This window comes from Cricetulus griseus, chromosome 3 (assembly GCF_003668045.3).
Source record: "Cricetulus griseus strain 17A/GY chromosome 3, alternate assembly CriGri-PICRH-1.0, whole genome shotgun sequence".
Lineage (NCBI taxonomy): Eukaryota > Metazoa > Chordata > Mammalia > Rodentia > Cricetidae > Cricetulus > Cricetulus griseus.
Genome location: NC_048596.1, coordinates 49,351,378 through 49,372,806, shown reverse-complemented (window position 1 = coordinate 49,372,806; position 21,429 = coordinate 49,351,378). Strand labels below are relative to the sequence as shown.

Sequence of the window (21,429 nt, the reverse complement as noted above, 5' to 3'; positions counted from 1 at the left end):
ATGAACTATATTAAAAAATATGATCTGGGAGCTGGTGAAATGGCTCAGTGGATAAGAGCACTGGCTGCTCTTCCAGAGAACTCAGGATCAATTCCCAGAAGCCATGTGGTGGCTCCAGTTCCAGGGGATCTAATGCCCTCTTGTGGAATCCACAGGTACTGTATGCATGTGCTGCACACACATAAATGAAGGCAAAACACCCCATACACAAAAATAAAAATAAATAACATCTGAAAACAATTAAAAAAAGGTGATCAAAGGTGACGAACAGGTGAGCCTCACATGACCTATGTGCCCAACGTCTTCTCTGTGTCTTCAGACAGCAGGGTTCCTTTCCTCTAGGAGTGGACAGGGCCCCTGAGTGAGCTTTTCCATATTCAGGGGGACAGACAAAGGAAGGTGGGAGTGGCCTTCTCAATTACAGGCTTTCTCAGGTGCCTGATGGCACATTTTTGGGGTGGTGCATCCTGAACCTCATCAGATTTGTGCATATCTTTCATGTCTGGCCCAACTGAAGAAGTAGATTCTCCCATCTGTTCTGTTTTAATGGTTTGTTTTTGGTGCCTGGCTCTGGATAGTTGTGTGTTTGGAAGAAGTTGTTTTTCATGGCCCTTTGAGATAATTATTGTTGTTTTCTCAAAAAATAAGGTTTATTTTTCAACCTTAGCACTGTTGCCATTTTGGGCCAGAGCCTTCTTTGCTCTGGGGGTGTCCTGTAGTCTCTGGGTGTTTAGCATCACCCCTGGTTACTACCTATCAAATGTTGTGGTACCTTCCATTCCACTTGCAATTCTGACAGTTCATCTCTTATATTGCTGATCCCAGCCCTCATGGTTGGAAACTGAAACCCCCAACTTACAAGTTGGCTTCTTACACATGATATCTGAAATCTTATCAGCAGGCTTTACATAATCTGTCTTATGGGCTGAATATTTGTGTACCCCCAAAAGTCATATATTAAAACTCAACTTACCGAACTCAATGGTGCCAGTGTACAAAGATATCAGCAGTTTAGGGGTTGAACCTCTCTAAAGGTCTCCCAATTCTATGCTTCCTCTCTCCTTGTTGCATCACTGACAGAATAAATCATATCCATCTCTGTGTTTTCTCCCCCTGCATACTTCTGAGGTCAGCAGTTTGTGTATCCATGAGGTCAAGAGCTATATCATGTTCGTGTCTGCCATGAATAGTCTTGGGTATTTCTGATGCTCAATACATATTTATTAAATGATTGAATGACTGACAGAGGGACACTTGGGTGATGAGATGGCTATTTCTCTATTTGAAAACTCCCTTAGGCAGGGAGTACATGAATGTGTATACACCAAGGCCTACCACCATACAAATGCATTGGTCTTGAGAGGACATCTTTGTTGCAATCCATTTCAATCACCCACCTTATTCTAGTAGAAAGCCAGCAGGGCTTGCCAGGATGAATTGGAGCACAAATCCACAGTATAAGCAGTAAGAGAGACATTTCCCCCAGTTTGTCAGGAAAGGAAGGACCTAGCATACAGGAGCCTAAGCAGGGGAGAACATCACTTGGTCTCAGTGAAAGATTCTTCTAGAATCTTCAGCTTCACTTATCTGGAGTTTTGAACTACATTGGAATAACTTGGCATTGGGTTCGATGGTTCTGGGAAGACCACTGTGTTTGTTGCATAGACATTTGGAATGGCCACATTCACCTGAAAAACAAAGGCACACAGCAGGTGCATACTTCACTAATGCTAGAGGAATCCTCTGGAGGGTCTTTGCTGGAAGCCTACACTTCAGCATAGTGTGGCTGAGCTGGTGGGATTTGTAATAGGTGAGTTCTGAGGGATCATGATCAGGCTGTGGGTACCACTTTCATGAATGTGTTTATTCCTGACTCAGGGAGAAGGCTAGGTTTCAAGAGGATGTTGTAACAAAGCAAGGCTACCCCACGTGCTTGAACATTTCTCAGTTAGGTCACTATTCTTTTTCCTTTTTGCTGTTATAACCCAGGCAGAGAAAGCCTCTGCTCAGAAGTTCTCCAGAGCAATGCTGTTTAGATACTCCAGCCACTAGACTTGAGAGGCAAGTAAACCTCTTTATTTTAAAATTACCCAGCCTACTGATAGCAACAGAAAGTTGTTATATTTCCACCCACAAGGACTCACATTGTTGTTCTGACAGCAGGTCACTTGGCAGCCAAAGTGGGAAGACACACTTGCAATGCAGAGCTCCAAGATGCAGAAGATAAGCAGCACACCAGAAATAGCCATGCCTGTATTCTAGAATCAGAAGAAATATAAGGGCATCAGTGCTAGGCTAGGACTTTGACAAGACTCTGAAACGGACCATCTGCATGTCCTTGGCAAAGTCTCTCTCCCTTAGCCTTATGGGGACAAATGTGTCCCAGGTCTTTGTGAGGGTAAAGTGTTGGTGGAAAGTGGCTATTTATCATCTACTGTTACTACTAGCCTTTATGGGAAGGAGAGTCATTAGTTAAGGAAATGTCAAAAAATTTTGCATCAGAGGTGATTTCTTAATAAAATAGGTTGAGTGAAGAATACACATGACCTTGTATGTCAAAGGGATCAGGCTGGATGCCATGTTGAAGAGAGCTTTGAGGAGGACAGGGGGTGGGGGTCAGGGGCAGTGTAAGGGGCCGTGGGCCCCAAACTATTCAGTTTAAAGCCCACCTTTGTAAGTCTTTTTATGACCTTTAAAGTTTGCGGCTCAAAGCCAGCTCTGTGAGCCTCCTGTAACCTGTAATTAGACACAATTTGGCCAAATGGAACTGCTAACTGCTTCTGTTCCAAGAAAGGGCCTGGGGTTTTCCTGTTTGCTTTTCCGGGGAAGACCACAAGATGTTCCGGCTGATAAGAAGAATGCTCCGGCCCCAGCATACACCAGATGTTCCTTCCTGTTATTCCCCCGCTTACCCAATTTCCTTGGTGCAGGGCTATATAAGCCCACTCTGAGCCCCAATAAATCGAGACCTTGACATTGCATAGACGGACTCTAGTCCTTTTTCTTTTGCGCACTTGGTCTCCTTCCCTTCTCTCGCCCATGACTCTTTCAGGCAGCCCCCCTTCGGAACCATGAATGACTAGACTCGAGGGATGGGTCAAGTGGCGCCTGAACAGGGACTTGAAGTACGGTTAAAGCTGTCGGATGGCGGAAAGACAGCCCGGGACAAAGAGGATCCTGCAGTCGGCTAGACTCGAGCCCTCTCCAGGTGGAGGTAAGGTACCAATCATTGCCGTCCAAATGTCATGAGTACTTTCATTAGTAAGGAGTTGCAATTTATAAGGAAACTCAAGACAATTCAGGGAGAAAGGAGTAAGAGTTAAAAAGAAAGATAAAAAGGAGTAAGAGTTAAAAAGGAGAAGATAAAAAGAAATAAGAGTCAAAAAGAAAGATTTAGTTCATTTTTTCTGTTTTATTGATAAAGCTTGTCTATGGTTGATTTTAACGGGACCAGACATAGCTCCCCAGACCTGGGAAAAGGTTGGGAGAGTTACTTTGCCCACAGTGGGGGACTTGCAAGCCGCCCACAGTGAGAAATGCATTTCTTAGAGGCGGTCAAGCTTGGGGGCTGCAACTTACAGCCTTGGGAGATGGCACCATGGTTGATGGCTAATTAATATATATAAATGCTATTGAAGCAGCCAGACTGTTTTTGAGACTTATAGAAAAGAAAAGGCAACATATTTAAGCTTAAAATTGTTCAAATTTTGGATGCTCATATTTCAATGATTGACTATAAGCTACTATGTTAGAAATTTCAACTAGGGATTTTTCTTTTCTACAAGCTGATCATAACCTAGGCAAAAGGAGAAATGTAAGACATATGCAAGTTATGAATGAACGGTGTGGTCACACCTGGATGTGTGATGTGATTGTGAATTTATGAGTGTGGATGAATGGAAATGCCTAAATTGCCTTGGATATGATTAGAGATATTTACATTGCCTCAGATATTGTTTAAAAAATATCAAAATCACTTTAATATGGTCAAAAAGAGCATCCAGTCAGTCAGTCAATGTCTTAACAGGAGAAATTATGATTTGAGCCCTAGGAGACAGTCAATTAAAAAGTTAGCAAAAGCCTATAGCATTAGCTTAGAGACATGAGAAATCCATGGATGATTCTATAAAATTTGGCAGATGAGAGGATACAGGTCTTTTATGGTTAAAAAAAGGAAATCTAGAAAATTAAAGTTGAAACATGATTTTAAAAAGGGTTTGTAAGAAGCCTCAGGAAAGAGCCAACTTGTTAGATTCACAGCTTGGCAGGTCAGCTAACATGCAAATGAGGTCTTATCAGCTTGTCAGCTTCGAAGGTTAGATTAAAAAAGGCTACTCAGAAACTTTAAATCTGGAAAATTGTTAAGGACGTATGTTGTATTGTAAAGAAATTAATAAAATATTCATTGGTTAAGTATCTTTTTGGGACATCTAATGATAGCCTACATGGTACAGAAATGCCATATAGATTTTAGGAAGTATTTTGGGAGAAAACCAAGTATGATACATGTCTCCTACTCTAAGCAACAGTTTAATTGATGGTTTCAGAACAATGATTTATGGGTGATTGTCTTTGCTCAATTTTCTGGAAGAATTGATAATCAATTTCTAGTTCATGGACTGTTACAATTTGCACTAATGCATCCCTTTGTATTTCCAAAATTGTAAAAAGCAGTCCTATAAAAATATGCTATGTTAATTTTTACCAATGGTTCTATTGGGAGAGTCACTTACATAGGTTATTAATAGAAAGAAATAGATAGAGCAGGCTGCTCTGGCTTCAGCTCAAATAATCAAACTGCAAGCTGTTACAATGGTCTTTTAAATCCTGGTAAATAATTCATTTAATTTGTATACTGACAGTCACTATGTATTTAAGGCTTATAAGGTAACAGAAACAGTCCCATGCACAGGATCTGGTAATAGCCAAGTCAAAATATTATTTGAATAAATTCAAAATGTTATTCACCTAAGAGAATTATCATGTTTATGGGTCACACGGGAAACCTATTAAATAGATCTTTCCCTGATTACTGGCCAAATGGAATGAATTATCTGATTAATAAAATCAGTTGATTTGCCTTAAATAGAAAAAGCTCGACAGGCTTGTAACTTTTCTTCATCATAATAGCAAATCTAAGTAAGAAATTTGGCCTAACCAGAGAGACTTCTGATCAAATCATCAAACAATGTGGAATATGTCCACAATATGGCTATGGCTAATTTAAGGATGAATCCTCAAGGCCTGCTCCCCAACCATTTATGGCGAATGGATGTGACTCACATTACAGAGTTTGGCAAGCTAAAAATGTGCCACTCCACAAACAGGAGAAGCCACCAGGCATGTTATAAGTCACTGTTTAAGATGTTTTGCTTGCATGGGAGTGCCAAAAGTTATAAAAACAGATAATGGGTCTAGATATACTAGCAAAGCTTTCCAGCAATTTTGTGCTTAATTCCCGAGACTGGTGCTGCCGGAACAGCCCATGTGGCCTAGTCCCGCCCAGTGCGCGTGGACCTGCCTGCCGAGCCCATAGTGGCCGGCATGGCTGGGCCTTTGGGCCTTTGGGGACTCGGCATGCCGCTGACTTGGGGGAGTGAAGCGCCTGCCTCCATGCTTCTGTAGCTCCACACTTCTGTAGACATGAGGCAAGCCCACAGCTCGGGCAGCGGTGGCTCCTGAGCCTGTGGGATGCACGGGCCAGGTGCGGTCGCGCATGCCTGTAATCCCAGCACTCGGGAGGCTGAGACAGGAGATCACTTGAGTCCAGGAGTTCTGGGGTGTAGTGCGTTATGCCGATTGGATGTCCGCACTAAATTCGGCATCAATATGGTGACCTCCAGAGAGCGGGTGGCCACCAGGTTGCCTAAGAAGGAGGAGTTCTACCATGCATTGTTTGTGCTAAATTTCCTCACGTATGATGCTATAGAAAAATCAGCCTCGGATCGCCTCTGGCATCCATCAACGGCTCAAAATTATGCTCAAGCCTTATGGAAAGATCCCCTAATTTACAAATGGCCCGGACCAGATCCGGTCCTCATTTGGGGAAAAGGACATGCATGGATTTTTGATACTCAGGCCCATAGTGCTAGATGGTTGCCTGAATGCCTTTTAAAACTATATAATCCAACCAGGGGAAGCCCCTGGGAAGCCTTCTAATTCTGCTTAATTCTAGATAAAAGATGCTGTCTTTTGGCTACTTGTGTGTTCCCACCTTCCATTGCCGTTGCTGCTGGAAGCCCTTATCAGATCTACAACTACACCTGGATGATCCTCAACCGAGCCAGTGATGCTGCCAATGCTTCACAACTATTGCGACCATCCTCTCCTATTCCCCCCTGATAGTTGACTTATGTGCTTTAGCCTTAGGGGCCTCTCCAGACTAGGGAACCCCTGCCTTAATTAACCCTACTGTTCAGGCCCCTCATCAAGCCAGCCACTCCCTTATGGAGGACTGTTGGATCTGCTATTTCTTCGACCCTTCCCCTTTATCAGGGAATTGCAGGCACTTACTAATTCCTACCTTGCCTGTTCTACTGGATTGATTACTTAAATTGTCACCTTTACCTTTTCAAAAACTAACCAGGTTCATTAAGTCTTAGATTGATGCCGCCATCCTTGAAAAACCGGTTTTGATCCACTACCATCGCCTAGAGGCATTAGATTCTGAGCTGCCTGATGACTCTAAAAAAAAAAAAAAAACAAAAAAAAACAAAACAAACAAACAAAAACCCCACAGTCCTAAAGGACTAGAATTCTCAGGCCTTAAAATCCACGGTAAATGCTTCTGCTTTAGCCTTACAGTCCATTAATAATTCTCGCTATCAGGAATGCTGGATATGCTTTTCCCCTCGGCCGCCCTTCTATGAGGGCATGCTGACTTTCGAAAATCTTGTCTTCACTAATGAGACTTTCTCACTAAGATGGCATTCCATGAATCATGCAGGCTTGACTTTAAGCCAGGTCTCAGGCAAAGGCCTCTGTATTAGAGGACTGGAACTTCGTTTCCCAGAACCCTTATAGCCAATGTACAACCAAACAATTATTATTAGCCAGTCATCTACATATGTAGCTGCACCTGATGGAACTTATTTTGCTTGCTCTCTGGGACTCACCACCTTTATTTCCACCTCTCAGTTTCTAGAGAATAAAGATTATTGCGTTCTGGTACGGCTTTTGCCCCGCCTAACAGTACATGCCCCAGAGGAGCTGCTCCCTAGCTGGGAGGAAAGGCCCCGTCACAAGAGAGAGCCCATTTCAGCTGTCACCTTAGCTGTCGTGCTGGGCTTAGGGGCAGCTGGAACCGGGACAAGATTAGCTTCCCTGATAACTTCCAAACAGCAATATGCCCAACTGTCTATGGCAGTGGACAAAGATATAAAGGAATTACAAACAGGATTACAAAACTTAAAAGAGTTATTGGTCTCTCTATCTGAAGTGGTGTTGCAAAATAGGAGAGGTCTTGACCTGATCTTTCTTAAAGAAGGCGGCCTCTATGCAGCTCTTAAAGAGGAATGCTGTTTTTATAAAGATAAAACTGGGTTAGTACAAGATAGTATAGAAAAAATAAAGAAAAATCTGGAGGATAGAAAGAAACAAAAAGAGCAACAAGAGTCCTGGTATAAAAATTGGTTTTCAACCTCCCCCTGGCTTTCCCTCCTGGGACCTCTTATAGGATTATTGCTGCTGATTTCTTTTGGCCCGTGGGCCTTCCAAAGAATAACTCACTTTATAAAAGGTCAAATAGATTCATCCCTTTCTAAAGATTTTTGTCTCCATACAGTATCACCGGATCCAGAACCCAGGTGACGAGCAGCGCGGCGAGCAGAGCGAACCAGGCAACCCCTTGGGCCATCAAGAGAGGCTTAATTTTTCTAAACTGTTAAAGGTCTAGTCACAAGCTTTAGAGTCATACTTGCCATCCCTAGGCATGCAACACTGGTAGCCCCGGGTACAAATGGCCGCCTCCACGATGGGCAACTTCCTTCCCTCTTAGACTAATCTAAGACATGGGACCCCTGGATGGTGGGTTTTTATCACCTGAAGACGGGTAAAGTCAATGAGGTGGCAAGGTCAAACTAACCTAAGACAGAGACGGTCATGAACAAAGACCCCCTAAGAATGCTACCTGTGGCCTAGTCTCACCTCCCTCCTTTGTTAAGGAAAAAATAAGGGGGAGATGTAAGGGGCCGTGGGCCCCGAACTATGCGGTTTAAAGCCCACCTTTGTAAGTCTTTTTATGACCTTTAAAGTTTGCGGCTCAAAGCCAGCTCTGTGAGCCTCCTGTAACCTGTAATTAGACACAATTTGGCCAAATGGAACTGCTAACTGCTTCTGTTCCAAGAAAGGGCCTGGGGCTTTCCTGTTTGCTTTTCCGGGGAAGACCACAAGATGTTCCGGCTGATAAGAAGAATGCTCCGGCCCCAGCATACACCAGATGTTCCTTCCTGTTATTCCCCCGCTTACCCAATTTCCTTGGTGCAGGGCTATATAAGCCCACTCTGAGCCCCAATAAATCGAGACCTTGACATTGCATAGACGGACTCTAGTCCTTTTTCTTTTGCGCACTTGGTCTCCTTCCCTTCTCTCGCCCATGACTCTTTCAGGCAGCCCCCCCTTCGGAACCATGAATGACTAGACTCTCTTGATGGATCAGGGCAGGGGCAGGGACAGGGGCAGGGGGAGGCTGTTTCAGAGACTGAGGTGACAGATGCAGGGGCTATGACCTACAATGGGAAACAAAGTGGAAAGATGGCTGGATTGTGGGTTCATTCCCAAAGAAGAGCCAACTGGACTCCTTATGAAACCAGCTGTGAGGTGAGAGAGAGGGATCAGTGGTTCCTTCATGGTTTTGTCTGTAGCAACTGAAGGATGGAGATGCCTTTTGAGATGAAAAAACAAAAACAAAACCAAAAAACAAAACAAAAGCATGAAAATCTCTAAGAAAATGGAGGGGATAGATAGTGTAGAAGAGAGAAGGGATGGAGGAGTGGAGGGCTTGATCCGCTGGGTGAGGGTGTGGTCCATTGGCAGGTTGAGAAGTCATGCCCAAAGCTGCCCATTGAGCTCAGTATCACAACCTTCTGTGGCTGCTGAGTACCAGATTAGTGCTAAGCGCCAAACTAAGATGTGTTGTTAGTGTAAAAACACAACCTGGATCTCAAAGGGTCACTACTCAAAACAAATATATCCCTAACAGGGCTGGAAAGATGCCTCAGAGGTTAAGAGCATTGATTGCTCTTCCTAAGGTCCAGAGTTCAACTCCCAGCAACCACATGGTGGTTTACAACCATCTATAATGAGATCTGGTGCCCTCTTCTGGGCTGCAGACATAATTCAGGCAGAATACTGTATATAAATAAATAAATAAATAAATCTTAAAAAAAGGAAAATATCCCCGATGCTTATGGTACCTTAACTAAATGTGGCCCTGACCTTCATTTTGTCCACATCCAAGTCCCACATTAGCAAGAATCCATCTCTTCCTTGGCGATGCAAAACCCTCCCTGCTCCTTTTATTGCAGGGCTGTGTTGTAGGCTACAGCCTCCTCCCTTCCTCGACCTATAAGACTGGCTCTCTATTCTGATATGTGGACCTGAACTATCGCCAAAGTCTCTGCCGTGCTGCTGTCTGTCTGTGTGCCTGTGCAATAACCACTCCTCCTCGACTCCTTCATCCTCTGGGACCTGGCCCTGAGTCCCAACTGTAGTGCCTGTCCCTATAGAACCAGACTTCTCTCCTTCCCCCAGCTATCACTTTCTTCTTTTAACAGTGTATGCTAATTAAAAAATTAATAAAATTAGTTGCAATTTTTAATTGGCAAAGAATTTAAAATCACATATGCAGCCCATATTCTATTTCTATTAGGTGGGGCTGGTTGCTAGTGCAGGCGGGCCAGTGACAGTTGTCAGAGTTGATCCTGCTGTTGTCTGGCCATGCTTGTTCATGTACTATTTTCTGTGGATGCTAAAGGTCTGCTGTATTGTGACAGGAACTGTATGCTCTGCAAAGCCTAAAAGCCCATTTGGCCTAGGTTCAGGTCCCACATGGTGGCTCATAACTATCTATACCTTCAGTTCAAGGGGCTCCAAGGCTATCTTTTGATCTCCATGGGCACAGGCATACACGTGGTGCACAGACATACATGTAGGCAAAACATGTGCACACATAGAGTAAAATAAATAAATCTTTAAAAAAAATAGAAAGCAGAGTTGGGATTAACTCGGGAAGAAAGTGAACCAACAGGGGGTGGAGGATAGAGGGGGATAGGAAGGGAAGGGGAAAAAAATCAAGGACATAGGAGGAAGACAGGGCTATGTAATGATGAAACTTAGCTCTTTGGATAGTAGCTTAAAAACTAAACAAAAAAGTTTTCAAAGGAGGAAAAAATGTTTGTTGAACCCTGGTCTACATAGCAGGTGGGAAGGCTGAGACTGTGGAGGGCTGAGACTGTGTTGGCAGCTGGTCTTTTATGCATCACCCTGTAAAATTTTTCCAGCGCTACAAGGCAGGTACTGTTTTACAAAGATGGTAAAAGCTGATGAAAGGCTACAGCTGAGGACTTTAAACCCTATCCTGACACTAAAAGCACTTCCTTTTCTTCCAGTGCTCAATGGGAAGGCTCGCTTGCTAGGTCCTTTCTAACATAGTATGAACATAGCTAAGTGAAGGCGGAGATCTTTGGTTGTGAGTGAAGGGACCAGCTCCCCATTTCGGCAGCCATGACAGTAACACATGCTCGCTATGACCTTGTCTTAGTCACTAGAGGTTAGGTGCCTGCCTCGTGACAAGGAACCAATCAGAAGTTAGCTGGTGGCGCTATGCTTTACGACCCTGGGTGTACTTTACAGACAAGCGCACAGCAATGACGCACAGAGCATAGCAACAACCCTGGGAGGGCCTATGGGCCATAACAACCAGTTGGCCAATCAACACAGGGCAAGCCCGCCAAGCCTGGAGGCACACCAATCGTGAACCTGTGCATACCCCTAGACCTCCCCTTACTCTGCCCTACAAGATCTCTCAGCAGCCGGTTCAAACTGTCTTTTGTAGCCAACCGCCATGGTGAGTGGACAAAAGACCCGAGCTAACATGGGGTTAGCTCATTAAATTACAATAAAGCCTCATGCAGTTTGCAGCAAGCTCTCAAATCTGCCTGGTGATTGGGGTGACCGCTGTCATGGCCTGGGACCCCAGATACCTGAGTTTTCTGGGGATCTAACAGTGAGCACTCACCCAGTTGGTGTAGTAATGGTAGTCATTGGGGTAACCATATATTCCTGAAACACTCATTTCTGTGATAAAGAGTATGATGCCCGCTGCAGAACAGATGGCGCTGAAGATGTTCAAGCCCACACTACCATTCATCTGGAGAAGACACACAGGGTCAAGATGGGAGAGGAAGTTGATTACAGCTGAGATGTGCAGATTCAGCAAACACCCCTCCCCCATTTGTACTGTTAAGTTAGACCACATATAATCTTTCCCATCATAGTAATTTATAAAAGGCATAGTTCAATGGTATGAAGCACTTTATGCATCTGGACCATGTACAGAAAGGTATGTCTAGATATGTTAAACTTCTATTTCTGGATTTTTTCCAATAGATCTCATCTGATTGTAGGATCTTGATCACTAGGAGACAGTTACTCCAGGCAACCTGCTCATCAAGGAAGCAGAGCTATTACACTGGTCCATTGCTAGGGAAGCACAAAAAACTCTTTCCATGAGTTTAGTTTCTGGGTTTCTTTGTGATGCAGGTGCTGGGACCTTTACTGGCTCCTGCAGGAATGGCTGGAAGCCTGCTCTATGTGCTATGGGCATACTCTGTGTAGTGTGTTCCGAGTACCTGGGAGCTTTGTGTCTCCTCCTGTGAAGGTCTCCTATGCAAGCTAGTCCTGTCTCCCTCTGTCTCTCTTCCCATCCTGATACCCTAATAGTGGTAGCAGTGTTGTCCTTCCCTCTCTGAGCTGTGTGTGTGTGTGTGTGTGTGTGTGTGTGTGTGTGTGTGTGTGGTGTGTGCGGCTGTATGCAAGGGTTAACATGCATGTGAATGCCGGTGCCCTAGATCTGGTCTTAGTGGTGCAAGAGTAAGGGAAGGATTGCTTGTCAGTCTTCATCCTCACTGTGACACTATAGGTTCCCAGGTGGGACAGAAAGCCTCAGAATGTGACTTACCAGGCAAGGTGAATTGGGCTGATTTTCTGCCGCCACTGAGAGAGATCCTGAAATGATAAACTTGTGCACAAGATTGGGAGCTTATCAAGTGTTAGGCATCAGCACACCCTTCCTTAGGAATCTGATTTGGGAAGCAGACAGTCTCTCACATACAGAGTTACTTATGGGGATCCAGCTCTACAATGGTAGAAAATAGGTGTGCCGAATTGCTAAGAGACAGTGATGGAATATCATGGTTTTAGAATTCACCAGAACAGGTTTTATTTTTTTTCTGGCTTATTTATTTATTTTTTTATATATTTGAATTACAAACAAGATTGAATTACATGATGATCCCAGTTCCCTTCTCCCTCCCTTCCTCCTCTACCACCCCCCCAACTAAAATCCTATCTGTCATATGTCCTTTCTTCTAATATACACCTGACTCAAAATTTCTGCTTCCTCATGACCTCTGCATCCTTCCTTTTCTTCCCTTCTCACTCTGGCTCCCCCACTCAGGCCGAACCTCATGACTTCCATGGCTTGGTGCTGAGACATGCCAGGCTACAACACTCAGGAGGTTAGGAGGGAGAGGGTGCTGACTCCTCTGGGTGTTCAGATAGGAGGTCAGCATTAGTCGTCTCTGCTGCATGTCTGAATGGGTTCTGTTCAATTGTTCAATTGCTTAGATAATGAGCACCAGAGAAGGGGAGAATTTCTTGCCCATACCTGTGCTCTGCAGGCAATGTGCCTGAGCGATCACCTGCCATTGTTTGCCTGGTGTGATAACAGTGGTGGTCTAAGAGGGCAGTAACTAAGGTTTCATAAAATCGGCTATCTACTGGCTTCTACTTGAGGTGCTTTAAGAAATGGTGCTTCGGAGAGAAAATTCACATGCCTTTCCATTCATTAATCGAAAGCATGTAGTCCCAGTATTTTTAGTAATTTATAGTTGTATAATGTAAGTCCAGAACATTTTCATCATCCCCTACCCAGTAGTAATCTTGTCCATATCTTCCTTTGTCCACCCATGTGCAGTGTTTCTCTTAAACCTGAGTACTAGTTCACCTAACATCATTTTCTTTAGCAGTGTAGCCCCTAGTAAGTTGCCATGCTCCGGTAAATACCCCCTCACTCATGCTCAGACAGCAACCCTAATTAAACTCATGGGTCAAAAGAAAAAGAACACCATGAAAGTAGGAGGTGGATTAGTTGTGGAAAAGGGGGTATCAGAAGGAGTGGGAAGAGGGATAAAAGAGGGTAACAGGGGTGAATGTGATGTATGAGCATATTTATAAAAATTTTAAAATGAATAAAGTAAATAAAGCTGCCGAAACAGCATTGGACCGAACCAAGCCCTCTGAATGTGGGCGCCAGCTAGGAGGTCAAGACAATCTATGGGACCTCTAACAGTGGAGCCTAGAGCACAAACGGACTTTGGGAGCCCATTCCCTATGGATGGATACTATTGCAGCCCAGATACAGCAAGGAGGCCTAAGCCCTCCCCCAAACGATATGACAGACTTTGAAGGTCCTTGGTGGAGGACCTCACTATCCTTGGGGAGGAGTTGGGGGATGGGTGGGTGGGATTGGTAGGGAACATGGGAGGATGGATATGTAAATATGAGTAGTAATTAAATAATTTAAATTAAAAAAAGAAAACATGGGCAGAATGAGGCTTATGGATTTTAAACAATTTACCCAAGATCATCAAGCAAGTGGCAAAGCTTGAGATCAAACCCAGTAGCTTGACTTCAGACTCAATCTCTTAGCCTTCGTCCTGTATTACCATTTGGGGCAGATGCATAGTTACCTACAATGAAATGTATTTGAGCTGCTTCCCTTCCAAGGAAAATGTCCTGATTTTTTTTTTCTGTCATTGTAGAAACAAGTCTCAATTTCACACCTTTCCCCTTAGAGACATGTGTTAGAAAGTAAGGGAAGAAAGTTGGACTTTCATGTTCTTGTTGGTTCTCTGGAGGCACTAAGGAGATGTTCCTTTGCTCTGGAGGAGGGCGTTAGCAATAGATGGGAGATAGAAAGACAGACCTGGAATTAAGAAAGTGACAAGAAACAACAGCAAACAATGGCAACAACAAAACACCCGAAGACAAGGGGAAGAAAATTCCGACCTGAAGGGCCACCAGGGCATTTGGGATGTCACAAACACTCAGAGGAATCTAACATGACACAGAAAGTTAGTGAGTAGCCGTGACATTATGAGGTGTTTCAGCACAGGTCTATCTACAAGCACAGGCATCTGCAGTGGGTTGGTGGAGGGGAAGGGGGTTCAGCCCCAAGTCTGGGCCAGTTCAGAGTTCAAGGAACACTCAGCCTGGGAAGATGAGTCATGAACAAGAGGAGTTATGAGCGTGTGTCAGAACAAGATGTATCTCTGAAAGGTACATCCTTATGGCTCTGTAAGCTTGTGAAGCAGTAGGGTTGGCAGAGTGCCAACTTACTTTATTATTGTATAGGAAATGTTGGCATTGGTTGACTTCTAAGATCATTTATGGGAAAACTCGTATTGAGACACAGGTAGGTGAGGGAGAAACAAAAGGCAGTTGGAGAGGGGCAGAGCAGGGTGTGTGTGTGTTGGGGAGGTACCAGGAAAAGAATGAGAGAGTCCAAAGGCAATGAACTGGCATGGAGGAAGGACCATAGAACTTTTGTGGAGTCACAGATCACATGGACCTTTTCAGAAAAAAGAATGCACAGCTATCATACTCCACCAAAATGGCCTCTGAGCCCATCTGTGGACAGTGAGTTAGACATCTCCACTGCTGGGTCAAACTCTACTGACTATTGAGCAAAAACAAAACAAAAACAAAACAAAACCAAAAAAGTGTTTCTTGAGCTCAGTCTTCTGTTGAACAATGCCTGAAAGCCTAGCCCCATTATCATTTTCTTTGTGAGTTAAATGCTACCTTTTCTGGGTTGATGATCTTGGTCTTTGGTGGGTACAGCTTTGTAGGGCTATCACTGATTTGTGACCCTCAGTTTCATATTTTCAAAGACCTAGCTCCAGAACCTCAGAATATGACCATAGATAGGGTTTTACTCTGTCTCCCTGGCTGGCCTGGAGCTCACTATGTAGACCAGACTGGCCTTGAACTCACAGAGATCCTCCTGCTTCTGCCTACAGAGTGTTGGGATTAAAGGTGTTTTATTTTGCCCTGCCATTAATATTCTTATAAGAGCAGGTTAGCAATAAACATGGGTGGACTAGAAATTGTCATGTTAAGTGAAATAAGCCAGAATCTAAAAGATGAATACCACATGATTCCTCTCATAGGCAGATTGTGTGTGTGTGTGTGTTTGTGTGTGTGTGTGTGTGTGTGTGTGTGTGTGTGTGTGTGTGTGTGTGTTGTTACTCATGAAAGGGGACAAAAAGATCATAAGGTTGATGGCAGATAATAGTGGCAGAACACATTGACTATGAAAGCAGAAGAGAAGTGTGATGAATTGTCAACCTGGTCATCTAGGAAGACAGTCTCATTGAGGGATTGTCTACATTTGTTTGGCCTACGGTCATTCCTGGCAAGTATTATCTTAATTAAGTCAATTGATTTGGTGAGACTAAAGTCACTGTGGGCAGCACCATTCTTAGGCAGGGGTTCCTGACTGTGTAGGAGAACTTGAGTTGAGCCCAAGCAAGTATGTAGAGTGAGCCTTTGTGCATTCACTTCTCTTTGGTTTGGACTATAGCTATGATGTGACTAGCTGTTTCAAGTTCCCAACACCTTGACTTCTTTTCAATAAAGGACTGTAACCTATAGCCTGGAATCATAAGCTAAAACAAATCCCTTTCCCCCATGTGGTTTTTGTCAGGGTAGTTTATCACAGCAACAGAAATGAAAGAAAACAGGGAGGTATTAGGGGAAGGAAGGGGTCAAGTGGGAGGGGAGCAGGGGAGCAAGGGAGGAGTGGCAGGGAGGAGAGAAGTTGGAACAAAATATGAGTGAAAGTGCCATAATAAACCCATTACTTTGTATACTAATTTAACACACCACCACCAACACTATCACCCCCACCCCTCACCACCACCACCACCAAGAATAACAACAACAAAACTGCCACCACCACCACCAGCAGCAGCAGCAGCAACAACAACATCAACAACAACCAGGTTGGGACACAAGACAGGTACAGAGGGAAGACACCAGTGGAAGATGGCTAGCTGTAAGGTTAGGAGAGACTTCAATGTTGATTGCCAGCTGACATTCTGGTCTTGGATTTCTGGCCTTCAGAACAGGGAGATAACATACTTCTATGGTTTAGAGCTACCCAGACTATGACACTTTGTTACAGTCCATCCAAACCCCTATGCAATCCAAGATATTTGATCAAGAAGCCCCATATTCCTAAACAGCTTGACTAGGCTTCCCCGAGCATCAGACTAGAGCTACTCACCCAGATGGCTCCCCAGAAGGGGAAGCCTCCATAGAGGGAGATAGGTACATAGTACTTGGAGAGGTTGGCTAACATGATGGAGCCCAGGCCAATGTGCACCAAGCCAATCAGGATCTGGATGGCCTGTCAGGAGAGCCACAGTTGAAGTCTTTGCCTCTGAGTCCTGATCCTGCCTTTCCTTCTGCTTCCTTTATATTTTAATACTCATTTGTTTTCCCTGGTCTAAAAGATAATGTGAGAAACATATTAATAAAATCAACGCTATTTATAATTAAACCCTCCCTGGAGAAAGCAAGAATTTACATTTCATTATAACCTCCTATTGTTATTTTTCAAACATGTTTTCTTGGTAACAGAAACAGTGTCTCTGCACTTTATTAATTTATTGCTTCATTGTGAGTACATCCTCCCATTATTAAATTTTCTTTGTATGTATGTGTGTGTGTTTGTACATGTTTATATGTGTATGTGCATGCATGTGTGTGCATATGTGCATGGGTGTGTGAATGTGTGTGAGTGGAAGCTAGAGATTGACATCAGGGGTCTTTATCAGTCATTTTTCATCTTATTTTTCTGAGACAGAATCTCTCATCAAATCTGGAGCTTATCAACTGGCAAACATGGCTGGCCAGCAATCTCCAGGGAGCCTCTTGTCTCTACCTCCCCAGTGTTCGTATTATGGGCTCACGCTTTTGTACCTAGCTTTTGCAGGTTACTTTGGATCTGAATTCAGGTCCCTACACTAGCATGGCAAGTGCCATTTGCTATCTGAACCACTTCTGTACTCATCAAATATTTTAAAAAATATTCTCTGAGCACTTCCTAGAGTTTCTGGAGGGCAGTTGTAACACCAATGTTGGATAGGTAAGATGACCTTTAGTTTTTTTATATTATGCACAGCCTCATATTCAACATCCTTTTATGTATTTGTTTTGCCTTCATTTTTTTTCCCTGGTAACCTGGAACTGTAAGCCAAACAAACTTCTTCCTCCCATCTGTTGCTTTTTATCAGAGTATTTTGCCACAGCAACAGAACAAGGCTAGAACAGACAGTTCAGTTGCTTTCATCCTGTCTCTACAAGCCATACTTCAACAAATAAACTTATAGGTACCACATTTTTGTGCATATTGACATATTTGGAGGCTATAGTCTAAGAAACAGAACACTAGATGCTTGTTTTTTGAAATGCAAGTTGCTCTTTTTAGACTTCCCCAAGCAAGATTAGAGCATGAGCTGAGATATTGGGACATGGGCTCTGGATCAGAATGGATGCTTGTCACCATGGACTATGCAATGAAATGGGCTCTCTTGTACTATGTAGGCCAGCATTTTAGGCATCATTGCTGGTCTAACCTGCTTGCCTTCTTTCTACTTTGGGCAAAGACTTGATTTAATAACCGTGGATTTCATTCCACCTTTGGGAAGCTTTGTCCTTGTTGGATTTTCTTACTTCCTAAGCTATAGGAAGCAAATGCATAGAGGCAAAAGGGTCTACATTCAAGATCAATGCTTTTTGACTATTTTTTTTTATTCTTTGTTTCTAAATGCCCAAATCAGAAACCACAAGGTTGTCTGATGAGGCTCCTAGTGATAAAGAGATTTCCAACAGACCTGGGTTTGGTTAAGCCAACCTCACCTGCATTATTGAAGTTTCTTTTCTTTCTTTTTGTTTGCATTTAAGTACCTATGTAAGTATGTATGCATGTATGTATATGTGTGTGCACACATGTGTGTTTATATACGTGTGTGTATGTGTTCACACATGAGTGTGGGCATGGTCCTTGGGCACTGTGCATCTTTTGTGTTGGTGTGTGTGCATGTGTGATGACATTTTCGATGAGACTGACATCTACCTTAGGTATCATTCCCCAGGGTCCATTCACATTTTTTTTCTTTGAGACAGGGTCTCTCACTAGCCTGGAACTCACCATGTAAGCTGGCCTGGCTGGTCAGAGAGCTTCAGGGATCTATCTACCTGTCTTTGCCTTCCTGGTTCTGGGATGCCAGTGTGCTTTCCCACAGCCATTTTATGTAAGGTGGTTTATGGGGATGGCACTCAGCTTGGCAGCACTTCACTAAGCACTTTCCTAACTGACTTACCTTGTTCTGCTGCTCCTTATTTAGAATTTCTATTCACCTATCTCAAACCTCTGCTTTCCTCTCTCTGTAGCATGGCCTAGGGCTCACAAAGGGAACTTCTACTTACCCCTAGGACTTTGCCATTTTTCAAGACTTTCTGGGTTGGCACCGAAACAGGTAGATTCCCAGGAATTACATGGATTTGAGGCTGGTTGTTTGGATACAGAGGCACTTGAGGCACGGTTCCTGAGACCACAGGGTAACCATTGTGGGGTGCCACCACATATACAGAATTGGCCATGGGGCCTGGTGAAGGCATTGAACTCATGCTGATAAAAAAAAATAAGTGCAATCGAATTACTTATCATTTATATACTTGTGTTTACAGTTTTTAAAAAGACTTCAAGAGGCTGGGGGGATAGCTCAACCAGTAGCTACTTACTGCACAAACATGGGGATATGAGTTTGAATCTCCAGCACCTTTGAAAAAGTCAAGGGCTGACCTGCTAAGATGACTTAGCAGATAAAGGCACTTGCTGCCTGATGACCTGAGTTTGGTCCCTGGGACTCAAATGGTGGACAGAGAGAACTGACACCCCAGAGTTGTTCTCTGACCCCCCAAGCACATGTAACTGGTGGGAGTTGATTCTCTCCTGCCACCTTGTGGGTCCTAGATCTCAAGCTCAGGTCATTAGTCTTGGCCACAATAACCCTTACCCACTGAGTTTGCATGCCTTTAAACTTTTCTTTCTTTCTTCCATTCTAGTTTTGGAGCAGACACAAAAACCCTTCCAATACAATACAACCTTCCAGTGTCTTCCATCTACTCACATTCCCCACGTCTCTTTTGACACAAACCCCTTATCTCCATCCCTCAGTGAGCCATACGAATATTTGATAATGTACACTCACCTCACTGTGCCTGTTGCCAAGTAAGTCTCTCTTGCTCCTGCTTCCAGCTCTCTGCTGTGGAAAACTTACTTCTCTAGAGAATGACTGTGCCCTGTACAGTTGGGCCAGTGATCCAAAGTCCTCTCTACTTCTTTCCTGGCTGATGCTGGATCATTAGCTGTTGAGATCTTCCACACCCACATTTACTTCCTGCTTGAATCACTTAAATACAGTTCCATTTGTCAAGGGTTTCATGATGCCTGAATGGATAGATGATGTTGTGCCAGGTGCTCTGGGAGACAAAAGAATGACCTGGACACTCAGGGCTTGATGTACTAAGCTGAAATAGAGGACGGGATGACATCAATTTTATAGCAAAGAGATAAACGATCCCAGAAGAACACACAGAGAAATGATTGATTGGCATTGGAGTGCTTAGATATTTGAAATCATTGAGCTGCCATGAGAAAAGTTGGAACCAGTGGGTAAAATGAAGTCTACACTTAACTCCCATATTTATTATCAAAGATTTATTTTTTATGAGTGTTTTGCCTTTATGTATGTTTGTTTTCCATGTGTGTACAATGACTAACAGAGGCCAGGAGAGGGACACTGGATCCCCTGGCTGTTACAGATGGTTGTAAACCACCATGTAGATGCTGAGAATTCCTACTGGCATATAAAAGACTCTCAATAAAATGTCCCTGACTGAGCACATGGAGATGAGGGGATGGTTGGAACTTTGTTAGTTGGCCAGTTCAAAGAGCGTTATAGGCAGAAGCTATGGAAAGGGACAAAGCCAAGGAGAGAAGAAAGCACAGGACAAGTTTTGGGCATATATATATATGAAACATTGAAAATAAAAAGGATGAAAAAACCTGATGCAGCCAAACCTTGCTAATACCCATTTCAACCAGATTTGCCCTTTAGCTTTTAAAGGTAATTCTTTATTAGATCTTTTCTGTGGGATATTTTCTTTAAACATTTTGGCAATTATTTATTGTATGTGTATGTGAGGTGTGTGTGTGTGTGTGTGTGTGTGTGTGTGTGTGTGTGTGTGTGTGTGTGTGTATGTGTCTGTGTCTGTGTCTGTGTGTGTGTGTGAGACCATCTGTAGGTCAGAGGCCTATGTCAGATGTTTTCTTTTCTTGCTCTCTGCCTTATTTTTTCAAACTTTTCTCTAGCATATATTAATTATACATTTAGTGATGTGTTTCACTCTGACATTTTATACATTTATATGCTAGATTTGGGTTATAGTCATCCCCTCCTTATTTTCATATTCCTCTCCTACTGATCCTCTTCCTTTTACCAACAAGTCCTCCTTCTATCTCCATGTTTTGTTTTTTTTTCTATTTTTAGGGAACAGTATGTTTAATAAAGATCACTTACAGAAACCTGTTGAGGATTTACTTACTGGTCCATGGTCAGCTTACACATGGCTACTGGAATGAGGAAAATGTCTGTCCTTCCCTCAGCAGCCATCAACTGTTCACAGCTCTCCAGGAGTGGTGTGGCTTCATAAGCCCCTGCCCATTTGCTTTGTTTTTAGAGACAGGGTCCCACACTGAATCTGAAACTTCCTGATTCCACTAGACTGGCTGGTCATCAAGCTCTGGGGACCCAGCCTCAGAATTACAGAAGCATGCCGCCTCATCTACCTTTTTATGTAGGGGCTGGGGAGATGAACTCAGGCCCCCCAGTCTTTCTCAGCAGGCATTTTGTTCATGGGTTCATCTCCTTGGGCACAGTGATTGTATTTCAACTTATTAAAAATTTTTTATCCTGAAAAATTAAAAAAATCCACATTTAAAATGTGTCAATTCTTTATTACTTAGGATTTTGACTCACAGTTAGAAGACTATTTATATCCATGATTAAATGGAAT

General features: G+C 43.4%; 1 protein-coding gene across 1 annotated transcript; it reads right to left on the bottom strand.

Moving 5' to 3' along the window:
* Window positions 1-1,583: 1,583 nt before the first annotated feature.
* On the bottom strand, window positions 1,584-19,626 carry Ms4a8 (membrane spanning 4-domains A8). The gene is made up of 7 exons (XM_035441560.1): window positions 19,563-19,626; window positions 18,778-18,979; window positions 16,571-16,693; window positions 12,179-12,238; window positions 11,231-11,368; window positions 2,145-2,258; window positions 1,584-1,688 (listed from the first exon to the last, which is right to left on the bottom strand). Exons 2-7 carry the CDS (start codon window positions 18,976-18,978, stop codon window positions 1,584-1,586), a joined length of 741 nt encoding a protein of 246 aa, XP_035297451.1. The 5' UTR covers window position 18,979; window positions 19,563-19,626.
* Window positions 19,627-21,429: the final 1,803 nt, after the last annotated feature.

Bases quoted from the DNA above. Each gene is read 5' to 3' on its own strand.
- Ms4a8 (XM_035441560.1), bottom strand. From the start codon at position 18,978: ATGAGTTCAATGCCTTCACCAGGCCCCATGGCCAATTCTGTATATGTG. The intron at 16,694-18,777 runs GTAAGTAGAAGT...CTCTCCTGACAG, and splicing joins AAAATGGCAAAGTCCTAGGG to GCCATCCAGATCCTGATTGG. The intron at 1,689-2,144 runs GTGAGTCCTTGT...TTTGTTTTTCAG, and splicing joins CCTGCTGTCAGAACAACAAT to GTGAATGTGGCCATTCCAAA.